The sequence below is a fragment of the Micropterus dolomieu genome, linkage group LG14 (genome assembly GCF_021292245.1).
Source record: "Micropterus dolomieu isolate WLL.071019.BEF.003 ecotype Adirondacks linkage group LG14, ASM2129224v1, whole genome shotgun sequence".
Lineage (NCBI taxonomy): Eukaryota > Metazoa > Chordata > Actinopteri > Centrarchiformes > Centrarchidae > Micropterus > Micropterus dolomieu.
This window is the reverse complement of record NC_060163.1, coordinates 9,942,329-9,954,315: the sequence shown is the minus strand read 5'-3', so window position 1 is coordinate 9,954,315 and position 11,987 is coordinate 9,942,329. Positions and strand designations below refer to the sequence as shown.

At 39.6% G+C, this 11,987-nt stretch overlaps 2 protein-coding genes across 2 annotated transcripts in view; one reads left to right on the top strand and one right to left on the bottom strand.

Annotated features, from left to right (window-relative positions):
- Window positions 1-2,859: 2,859 nt before the first annotated feature.
- On the bottom strand, window positions 2,860-5,224 carry LOC123982891 (parvalbumin, thymic-like). The gene is made up of 4 exons (XM_046068845.1): window positions 5,010-5,224; window positions 4,708-4,840; window positions 4,374-4,483; window positions 2,860-3,098 (listed from the first exon to the last, which is right to left on the bottom strand). The coding sequence occupies exons 1-4, from the start codon at window positions 5,068-5,070 to the stop codon at window positions 3,070-3,072; spliced, it is 333 nt and encodes a 110-aa protein (XP_045924801.1). The 5' UTR covers window positions 5,071-5,224; the 3' UTR covers window positions 2,860-3,069.
- Window positions 5,225-7,465: 2,241 nt separating this feature from the next.
- Window positions 7,466-11,987, top strand: part of bhlha15 (basic helix-loop-helix family, member a15) — an 18,619-nt gene continuing 14,097 nt past the window's right edge. Inside the window, exon 1 of the mRNA XM_046068324.1 lies at window positions 7,466-7,589. The gene's annotated coding sequence lies outside the window, so the exon portion shown is untranslated. The remainder of the gene's footprint in view (window positions 7,590-11,987) is intronic.

Here is an 11,987-nt window from a genome sequence, read left to right as displayed (position 1 = left end):
ATGGCTCTTTCTCCAAGGTATAAATTATTCAGTCTTGACAGAAGGTGTAAAAAGGAATAAGGAAATATGAAAAACTTTATGGGAACAAGGTGGTGATCAAACTATACTATGTGTTTGGAGAGGGGTTTGATTGGAGAGCCAGTGGGATTAATAGAAATACTTGAATTTAATAGTACCTAATCATAATCTACTAACATGCAGCTGAGGGACCAGTTTGCCAGGTTTTATTTTTGGTCCTCTTGCAGCATTCAGACCATTTCTCCTTATGGTGATGAAACTATTTGTGACGCTATTTCAGGGAACATTGAAATCTGATATCATCTGTATCATCATTGCCACCATTATCATTATCATTTTAACACTTCGGTGTGGCATGGCGTGGTTGCGTAATGACACTGAACAATAAAATGAAATGAGGATCTAGTCCAGGGGTCTTTCCATGCCCATATTTGCTCCCGTGACGGGTGCAGGCTGTTATGTGACTATTAAACATCAGGTGGCGGTGTTGAGACGTTGAGATGATAAAGAGTTAATATTAAAATGTCAGCAAATACTAATTGTCTGCACAAATCATCCTGAAAACTATATTAAAACATTCAGTTTTGAACTTATGAGTATAAGATTATTTCTCACTTTGACTGTAGCTTCAGGTCTGCATAAACTGATCTCTTTCAATCTTAAATACGTTGTGTAATTTGTTTCTTCCTACACTTCATTGTGTGATGTGTGATTTCTCAGCAGCCAGAAAGGGTACTTACAATATACATTTTTTAATGTGTGTTTCACTCTGCTTCTTCTTCACTTCAGATCTCCCCAAAAGTGCTGTAAAACTCATTTCTGGCCTTTAACATTTGCTGTGGTCAAATGAGGTCTCTTACCTCAAACGACTCCGCCATAGATACTGTAACTATTCCTGCCCGTCTTCAATATCAGGTTTAAATTACAAATATCTCACAGCAGGGATGAAACCCATCAAGCAAGGCTATGAGCGTCTGTAATTTGAGGTAGCGAAGGACGATCCCCAAACATATTCTGAGCTTTGTACTTTTGTAATAAAGTTGTTGAATATTTAGAAAGCTAAATCTTAATTCCCTGGACTTTAGTAAGCATCTGATAAACGCACTGAAATTGCATCATGGTTACATTTTAGATATCATCAACCACATAACTTTTTATTTTACGTTAATTTTAATGCCAAGCTTAGTAGCTTGACGCTGCAGCATATATTTTTTTGGCCTTCTGTGTGAACTAATTTATGATTGAAACATTTACTATGTTTCTTTAATGTTCCACCTGAGAACTGGCGTTAGTTCCCTCATGCTGCAGCAGAAATAGAAGTGACCTATATTCTCTGTCACTGTGGCTTGCCATCTGAGAGAAAGTTGCAAATAAATGTGCTTCATTGACAGAAGTCCTGTAACTGCACTGGCACAGAAACTCTATCCCGTCCCAGAGTTCCTTCGCTGGGTCACTGCAGGTACTCCTTGGACCAGCCCTGCCGACACTCTGCCAGACACCCAGTCCTCCCATCGCAGAGCTACTTCTGTGTCTGCCAGAGCTGCTGCCTCTGATCCAACTGTGTCCTGCCTGTGCCCCCTCTCCGATCTGCAACTCTCACCAGTTAACATCCATCCATCCATCCATCCATCGTCAACCGCTTATCCTGCATACAGGGTCACGGGGACCAGTTTGGGTGCCAAAAAAGCTGCACAGTGAGAGAAATTCATCCAGTTAATTGTGTCCTGATGTATTTTACTTTCTACAAGAGCAAGGTGGGCAGGTGCCCTAGAAATGTAATGCAAAAATCTTCTAAAACACATACTTGGTGGTATTTGTTCCTCTCTGTACTTACTATTGTACTAAGTGTAGTTGTACTCACATACTTACATTGCTACATACAACAGAGGCTACTGCTTACATGTTAACGCATCAATAATAAAGATCCAGTAAGATAATAATATAACACTGACAGGGAAAATTAGTAGTTGTAGAACTTTACTTATTACTTATGCACTCTTACGCAAGTAAATGATCCAAGTACTTCTTAGTTACAATGCATTGCAGTTAAAGTGTTTTGTCCGACATTCATATAAAACTTAATATAAGAAATAGTTTAATAACTGGAGCTGTTTATCTGATGGCTGAATATCTTTCCTTGCTACATTTAAATTAAAAACATGTGGCAACACTTTGTCTGACGTTAAAGCAAGTATTTTACAGTACGCTATTATGACCTTCCTAGATGACAACCATACTATCCCAGTCAGTTTTGGTACTGTCCACATCAGACCCACCTTTGCAAAGAAACCCATCTTTGAGTGAAACACAAGAGGGACATGATGTATACAGGCTGAGATTGCGCCTTTTAGCTGTGTGCAAATTGCAGAATGAAAGAATGCAGCATGTGTCACGTGAGCATGGCCATGATAAGCTTGTTTAAAATATTATCAAGCAGCAGGAGCAAAGTCTAAATTTATTGTTTTTTATGGTAGTGAATGTTGACATGTTTTATCAGTTTGTTATTTAGTTATAAAAATGATTTCAAAGAAAATGGTAAAATGTGTAGATGTTTTCTATGTGTAAACACATAATTTACACCAAATTACTCCATCTAAGGTGTCAAACTGAGTTTGCCTGAATGTCAAACACTTAATTTGCACAGTGGAAAGTTGCTCACGCTGTTAATTGGAGAAACCGAAACCCACCACCCATCCCACCCCCAGACAGGCTGGACCTGTTCCAGTACCCAATATAACAACATAACATGAGGCACAAGAGTCTCGCTGGAAATAAGCAGGAAAAAACTACCAACATCTCATGGAGAAAAGTATATTTATTTATACACTTTTCTGGCAGGAATAGACACATAGCCGAGAGGCAAGATTCAATTTGTGGTTTATATGAAATACTTTATCACATAACTTTCAGTTAAAAAGACAACATATCAAATTACTCTAAACACAAACGATCCCTGGATGAGTCGATGTTGTTTACTGTAGCTATTAATATTTTACAAAGAGGTCCACTTTGAGATGATCACCGTACAACATATCAGGGGTCACTCATGACTTAAGAAGACTTAACCAATGCAGAAAACTCTGAAAAAAAAAAACAAAAGACAGAATTTTAGACATTTCACATTTATCTGGTAATAATCATCCTCTAATTTCATTAAACTTCAAACAACTACAAACAGAAACTGAAGTGTGTAGCTCTGGCAGTGACCCTTTCTATGAGGTAATTGTTGTAGCTGCACGTCTATTAGCAACAAAATGAAACACAGCAAAGGGATGTAAGAGTGTTGACTGGAGACTACTTTATGGCCATCAATTCACCGCTACCTGGCATTTTTACAATAATGGATAACAACGAATGGTTTTTAACTTGAGATTTTATCACAGTTGTTCCTGTTTTGCTGATTGATTCTGATCAATATATTTCCAAATGGTTAACACCTGTATTTATCAAACTGCCAAAATTAAAGTTTGGACTTCAGGGAAAGATGAAAATTATTTACTTTTGTAAAGTTAAAATTGAAAAATATTCATAAAATTTGCTTTGACATCATAATTCACAATGAATAATACGCTAGCTGTAGCAATATGTAGCCTATAATTCAGTTCATTAGTTTTAGCCTATTATTTGGATTTTTTGTGCATTTGATAGGATGTTCACCACCTTTTCTCCTTTTACATTTATCAGAGGTGCAAACAAATAATGTAAATAAAGCTGGCACTGATTTTGTCTGAAGTCACTTTCAATGCATCTTAATTGTCTGCACTTGTCAATAAGATACTAAATATGATGCAGGTTTTCTTTCTGTTTGTATCACAGATATTTTCCTGTTATTTCTTACATAATAATGTTTTTAAATACTATAAATGTAATAGCTTAAAATATATATCCAGTATTTATATGATATTTCTTCTTTCTTTAAATATATATTCGCAGAATAACATCAATAAGTAAAATATAAGGATTTAAAAAAAAGAAAGAATAAACAATTAGGTAGATGTAGGGTCAATCCTTATATCTGATTGGCTATTTAAGCTTTTAGCATCAATCTGATCACTTCAGAAGAGCTCTTAAAGGGTTACTCCCACACTTTACTGTGAGTAGTAATAACTAGCTTGACAAATGGGTCTTATTCTTTACACTCATCAAAGAGCTGTTTTCATTCAACATTCTTAAGTGTAATTCATAGACGTTTGACTAAAAAAGTCACAGATCTGAATCACCTCTATGTTTATAAGAAATGCCGTGCTCATCTTCATGACAACGCATCAAGGCAAACTAAACATTCACGTCTGATAATTCAGAAAACAAAACGCTGTTCAGTATCTACAGGGTTAGTTCCCCTCAGGCCTGTCTACCTTCCCAGCCGATCTTCCCGTCTCCATCCGAGTCTCCCTCCAGCAGGAAAGCTCTGGTCTCAGCTGCAGTCAGGAGTCTCGCTCCTATGGAGAAGTTCTGCAGGAACAGTCTGATGAGGAGCGGGGACGAAGCACCACATTGAGGAAAAAATACACACAAGCAACAAAAAGGGAACAGAATGAATAAACATGTCAAATGAACTGCATTTCATACAGAAACATAATACTGTAGAGAACTACCTTTGGTGAAATCCAGCTTGGCACATGAATTATGGAAGGAGCAGGAAGTGTGTACATTCATATATAAGATAACTGTTTGTGTTGAAAACTCAACTGTAACTCATCCTGTTCTATGAAGCCGCTTTTGTCTTGGTCCAAAATCTTAAAGACCCTCTCGATCTCTGTTGGAGTTTTCTTGGATAAACCCACTGTTTTGAAAAACATCTTCGGGCTGAAGGAATCCTTCCCTGAAATTAAAATCACAGGTAAAACATGATTTGATCCAGTCAGTTAAAATGATGATGTCCTCGAGGTTTTGTGAAATCAAAGTGCAAGAAAGGCCTGACATCCTGTGAAAAGAGCAATTTTCACTGTTGACACACTAATTACACACTCAACACACAACCATCTCCTCACCTTTACAAGCATTAATAGCCGAAGTGATGTCTGAGGCAGCCAGAACGTCGGTAATAGCCATGGTGGTGGAGACTTTTGCAGAGGATGTTTGCAGCCTGGTGCAATATGTGACCACTGATGAGCAAAAAGAAACTACTGGTGACAGTGAATAGGCTTCACCCTCACTGGTGTCAAAAACCACCAGTGTCCTTCTGTCCGCTGTCACCTGCAGCTGACCACTTCAGTAAACTGTGTGTGTGACTGTGTGTGAAAGGGAGGTTGAAAGACAGAATCTCGTCATCGCACAACTGTGTTTTTTAGAGTGGTTTCTCCAGGGGTCAGAGGTTGTAGTGGATTTAAATCTGCTTAAACAGACCCAAGTCAGGTAGCATGTCTCTGTAAACAACACAAGCAAGTCAGTGAGGTTATATTTGGTGCATCTGGAGAGAACCTGGCAGGCCTGCATTTCCTCTTCGCTCGTGTTTCCAGCCACGGTTGCTGCTTGCTCGTGGTCTTCCCTTGCATTGTTTCCGCAGGCTGTAAACATCCTGTTATTATGGCCTCTGTCACTTTCAGGCTATGCGACATAGTGCTGTCTCCACTCACAGTCACCTTGTTTCCACATGCTACATTTAACATGTAAAGAGCTCCGTTCTCAAATGAGTGAGTGTCCCTTTAAAACGATGCTAAGCATGCTGTAGAGACGTGACAATCACACACTGTGGGGTACAGTTAATATCAGTATACATGATTTATACATTTAGCTGATGTTCTATTCTCCAGGATTGAGAAACACCAGCTCTTTGAAAATTCATAATTACATTGTGTTTGAAGCGCTTCCTAAGTCTGGTTTCAAACATGTGTCCTACTAAATCGGGTAAGTTAAGAAATGTGTTAGTTAGTAAAGAGTTTGTAAATAGAGTGCTGGAAAACTCTTTTAGCTCTGCCCAATCTAAAGATGGTCTCAACTATGTTAACTGGAAGTGAGCTGTAGCATAACGTCCAGAAATTACAGTTTACGGGGCGCTAACAATATCTCAATCTTGTCTGTATTTGTTTTATTTTTAAATGCATCTATGGAGAAATACATGTGTATCAGAGTTAGCTGCATTCATTTAGTTTAGAATGAGTGCAAAATATCTGATTATGCTAACCTAGCAGATGCTATTAAGTCCTTTAGTCCTTGCGATATGTTGTGTCATTTTGTTAAATCTAATTTTTATTTTGTAACTATTCAGTAACAATTCATTCCTACGTAAGAACTAGTTTGTGTGATGAAACCCTTTTTAATTTAGTGATGCATAAATCTCCACTTAGTTAACATTTGTGTTAAAACTAGCTAAATTTGAAGTTACGAAGAACTGGTGTATCTGTTTTCAGGAAATGATGTTGAAAAAAGATATATTTAAGAATAAAATCTTTGAATTACTGGTCAAACAAATACTTTATCTTGTTAAAATAGGTGCTTTTTATTAAATTGAATTTATTATGCGTATAATCTTTTAATATGACCTTTGGGGGTCTCCACACACATGGGGTTTAAATACATGTGTTTTGAGTCTGTATTTAGACTCCTAATGCATTTAGGGTTGAAGTCACGTCATGTCCAAAACTGGACATGTTGGACAAGTTAAATTACCTGATGGTGACAGTTTTTTTTTTAAGATCACAGTGTTTCACATTGAAACTGCAAATGAAAGCCAGCATCTACACGTGGCAAATGTACATTTGCTGAGTTGCTATAAATCATTCGATGGGAGTCTCTGCAAAACCACCTGAGAAATTCCCATACTTTGGGTGCCTTTGCAGTTTGCAACTATTACAGACAGGAAATGTGGTGCAGTTAGCTGGCAAAGTGATAGACTTTTGTTCTGGTAAAGAACACACCAAAAACCCTCCTCACTCGACACCACATTTGACCCCTTTTGTGTAACTGAAATGCACTCTGTGTGAGTTTGTGTCGACTTTTCCTGCTTGCTAATGCCATTATGGTTTGAAAAGCAGTGTTTTCCTCAGTTCCAATCCACACATGCCTTTATAGCTCCCATGTGTGAGGGGCTGCTGGCCCTAACAGGCAGCACGTGTGGGGTCCAAGGCCTGGCCAGGGTGACGTGAGCCTGGTTTCCTCAGGATGGACTACAGTGAGGCCTGCAGCAAACAGAGGGGCAGAGGAACGACAAAAACATCCTCTGTCCCCCCCCACCATGTCGCTGCCCCCCTCAGCCTTGTCCCTTTCCATGCTCCAATGCTTGTTTTCAGGAAGACCAGGCTTCCTGCGTGATGGAGCGGTGGATGAGAGGAGGAAGAGGGGGATGGGACAGAGAGGAAAAGACAGACACACAGAAAGATGGATAGTGATGGGGTGACGGTCTTGTGCACGTAGTGATTTGGGGGACTTTTTAGGATGGTTGTTTTCTTAAAAGTACAGGCAGCTGTGAAGAGCTCAGAGGAACAGGGAAGACTACAGCACAAAGTCAGTTGGAGTTAGTGTTTTGTACTTTCCCATGCCTGACATACAAACTTCCCTGTTCTGTTCTTTCATATGTGTTGGGAAATACTGAGCAATGGGACAATCAGGAAAGGGCATGGAAACCAGCAATGGTAAGAATTACACACGCAGATGGTAGGTTGCATTTTACAAAAATTTAAGAACCAGACAGGCTTTGGTATTGTTTCAGGATTGGATACATTCTTGTTTTGCGCTGTCTGTGTATCGATGATGTACAGTATAGATATGAAGCTTATCCACAGGGACTTATGATTGAGTAAGCTGGTAGACATTCAGGGTGTTGCTCAAAGACACGGGTGTATCACAAAGGATGTATCACAGATGCATTCACACCTACTAGGATTTATTTTGTGGGAGTTGGCTTACAGGGGGTTTTCCCCCCTGAAACATCGGTCATCATTTCATCATTGTTAATATATTATTGTTTATTATTAGTAATAAACAACAATAAAGATTTCTGAGATCAAATGCAAAGTGTTTTGAACAGCATCATGAGATATTCACTGTAGATCTGTCTAAAATTAAAATGTATGTAATGAAATAATTTGTCCATCTCAGGTTAAGAGGTGTAACAGTAGTGCACCCCATTTACATTTTCATGAGTAGTTCTGAACTAGATTAGTTCCATAACAAGGCCATTTCTTTAGTTTGAACCTTTTGGCAAAGAAACATTTAGAAAGGTTTTTTTTTTTTATCATGAACTCAGCTTTGGTTTCCTGCATGATCATTTACATTTATCTGCTACTTATTCATACACATGGTCAGTCCAGTCCGTCTGTCACCACTTACGCATGTTAGAAAGGAAACAGTAGTCAACATGAGGATGGGAAATGTTTATAACCTTCATACAGCTTTACATCTTTGCATTATGGAAAACATCAATAAATACATTTTTATAAGCCTTCCATGAGAAATCTTTTATCCTGCCTTTTCTTTTATGTTCACAATGACCTTTAAACTTAAAAAGAATAAATATAAAAGATGTTTAGATCATGTCAGATTTCAGAAAGTTGCTCTATGTGTAATGTCTTCTGTAGAAACAATTTATCTTGAAAGCCATTTTGATTCAGATGGATGACATGGTCATCAGGATAGACTTAACATCCAGCTAAACTAAATCTTTAAGTCCCTCTGTAATGTCTGAAACATTTGGCTTCTCAGAGAGACAGAGGAGGAGAGGCAGTCTGTTCATCTCTGCGTGCATCCCCAGGAAAGTGGTTGCTCCTCCTTTTTCCTGAGCTCAGTTACTGCCTCGTCTATTTCTATCTGACCAGCTGTGGTGAAAGCATGCCAGTGATGCTCTCAAATTCAGCCAAGATAACCCCTCCAACATACACTTGAAGCTCCACCCTCCACCACCACCCTCCTAACAGTTTTATGTCTCCTGTCTGCTCTGGCACCACTCTTTCAGCCTGTGTGATTGTCTCTGACATTGTGTCTGTACATGGTGTGTGTCATTCACCTCTCTACTCTGTTTTGACATGAATCACTCAAGACTGGATGTGTGTGAGTTTGCGTCTGTGCATGCATCTATTTTGTGTGCGTGGATGGCACTGTATGTCAATGCATGCATCTTTGCGTGGGCTCATGCATGTATGCACACTGTGCATGTCGCTGCCTTTCAGTTTACTGACACAAGACAACAGTTCTGCTGATACTCCTGCAGCAACACTGAGTCAGAATCAAAAGCTTTCTCCCTCATATGAATTACCACTGCACTGTGATCACATTGACCCACACCAGTTGAGCAACTAAGTTATGTTTGCTGAATTTCTCTCCCTACCTTCTCACTTTGTCTCTCTATACTTTTTCCGGATTGATGCTAGTGCCAGCCTTTTTTTTTCATGCTTCTTTGCTCCAATGTCAGCCTGTTTAAAATCTGCATAGAAATGACTAAAACCTAATTTTAGTCACTTACAATCAAATTAAAATGAAGTTATGAGTGAAAAAGAGACAAATACATGGTGTCTTCTTGTCCCCCTGAAGATATTGAATTAATATGTATATATTACTCTAATAGTATGATGAGGCTTCTGCGCTAAGCTACAAGAGGAAGTACAAGAGTAGCTTTTTAAGGACTTATGTTCCAAATAATGTATGGTCCATGCCCGGACCATACACAGACTCCCGACAGCTATTTCCTCCTACTTCCAATGTTCATGCCAAGCTACGTTCGCCGACTGAGAGTGGTACGATGTTTTCCTTTTAAGTAGTACACACCTCTCAGTCATAGTAGTGCATGTCTGTCGCAGCCTTGGTGGAAGGCAGCAACCATCTGGTGTTGTCCTGGTCTATCACTAGCTGGAGGGAAGTTGATCTTCCTCAGCTTGGTAGATTGACTCCAAATATGAAATCCCTGTCAGTTGCACAGAGGTACAGCCATTTCTATCTCCTGTGTCCTTGCTGCTCCTTTTCTTATCTATTTGAGCTGTAACTAAGGGGGCAATCCTGACTCAATACATTTTTGACTTAAATGGGGTTGCTGCTGTGCAACTGGAGTAGGGCCTGATGAATACCAGTCAGCTCAGGCTGCAAGTGATAGGATCTGTGCGGGGACAAGACACGGTGATGGCCTTGGGGTGGGGGTGGGGGTCAGGGTGGGACTCAGGGACTCCCTCAGACGTCCCCGAGGACAGGAGGGCGGTCGGTGTCAGCAAAGATAGTGGTGTCAGGGATTGGTCTGGATTTATAAGTGTGCTGGACAGTTGGATGTAGCCTACGGGACGTAGAATGATAGATGCTGCTATACTAACAAGACCTTCCCCAAAATAAATTCCTTCTGAACAGCCTTTTCTCTTTGTCCATATAACCATAATTGGGAACTACAAGCCAAAGTAAATCTAGTATGTACTTAAAAGTAATGGCTTGACATGAAAGCATAGTGTCCTATTTCCTGTTCCTATAGTGTGAGGTAGTGTGATATACCCCTGGGCAGCGCCGGATTCCCAAATAGAGATATTCATGTATAATCCAATGCCACAGGCCCCTGTAAACCTCATCACATTTAAGATTAGCCGCTGAAACAGATCTGCTCTTATCTGATCAGGGTTGTGTGTGTGTGTGTGTGTGTGTGTGTGTGTAAATGAGACCTCTGTCAACGAGAGCCCAAACTCAGCTCCTCCATAAACACTTTAAACAAGTTGAGGAGTCCCACAGCTGTCTCGGCCAATGCATGCTCAAGTGTGTGTGCCGATACATGTGTGTGTTCATACAGGTCAGAGGGCACAGTTCTGCTTTTCAACATGTTTCCCACAGTCTTTTCCCTGCCAGCAGTCCGCACATTTCAAGCTAAATTCCTCCCCACTTGTGCGTGTGTTAACTTTATGTTACTGCTGAAATACAATTTCGCCCCGCGTAGCTGCTGCTCCCTTAGCTGTGGTTTGTTTACAGGATGGAATGAGGCAAGTGTTTACACGCACAGTCGCGGTCACTGCTCAACCTTTAAAATGGCACAAGTGCAGAAAAAGAAATGGGCCCAACTAGAGTGACAGACAGGCACAGGCCTTTCACCACTGGGTGTAATGCCTGACTGAAATAATGCCAGTAACACAAGTAGTGCTGGGAGACGCACAAAAGCAAAAAATGCAAAGGAAAAGGAAATATTTTTTAACTTTGATTAAAAGACATTTAAAAAAAACACTGCTATTGCTATGCCTCCATTTGTCCTAACAAGGTTCGAGTTTTGTGTGCTTGTGTGTGAAATCCTCAGTTTCCTTTATTACCCCCACTGAGGCTTACTGCTACACTCTACTGTCGTCCAGTGGTAGGACACCGCAATGACACAAGCTGCAGAAAAGGTTTTAACTAACTGAATAATATTTCTGCTCTTAGATGTCATGTTGATGGATTCATTTGCTTTTTTTGGTCTCCTCCTGTAAAGATCTATACATGCAGACACTGCAAGAATGATGTTTGTCCTATAAATCTATCAATATTTAGGTGCAGTAATGCTCTCCATCAGTAGCTTTTTAACATTTATTTAGGTTGTATGTTTTGTTAGACACAACCAAAAACTTAACATAGTATATACAGTGGGTACGGAAAGTATTCAGACCCCTTTAAATTTGTCACTCTTTGTTTCATTGCAGCCATTTTCCAAAAATCTAAAAAGTTCATTTTATTTCTCAGTAATGTACACTCAGCACCCCATCTTGACAGAAAAAAACAGAAATGTAGAAATTTTTGCAAATTTATTAAAAAAGAAAAACTGAAATATCACATGGTCATAAGTATTCAGACCCTTTGCCGTGACACTCATATTTAACTCAGGTGCTGTCTATTTCTTCTGATCATCCTTGAGATGGTTCTACACCTTCATTTGAGTCCAGCTGTGTTTGATTATACTGATTGGACTTGATTAGGAAAGCCACACACCTGTCTATATAAGACCTTACAGCTCACAGTGCATGTCAGAGCAAATGAGAATCATGAGGTCAAAGGAACTGCCTGAAGAGCTCAGAGACAGAATTGTGGCAAGGCACAGATCTGGC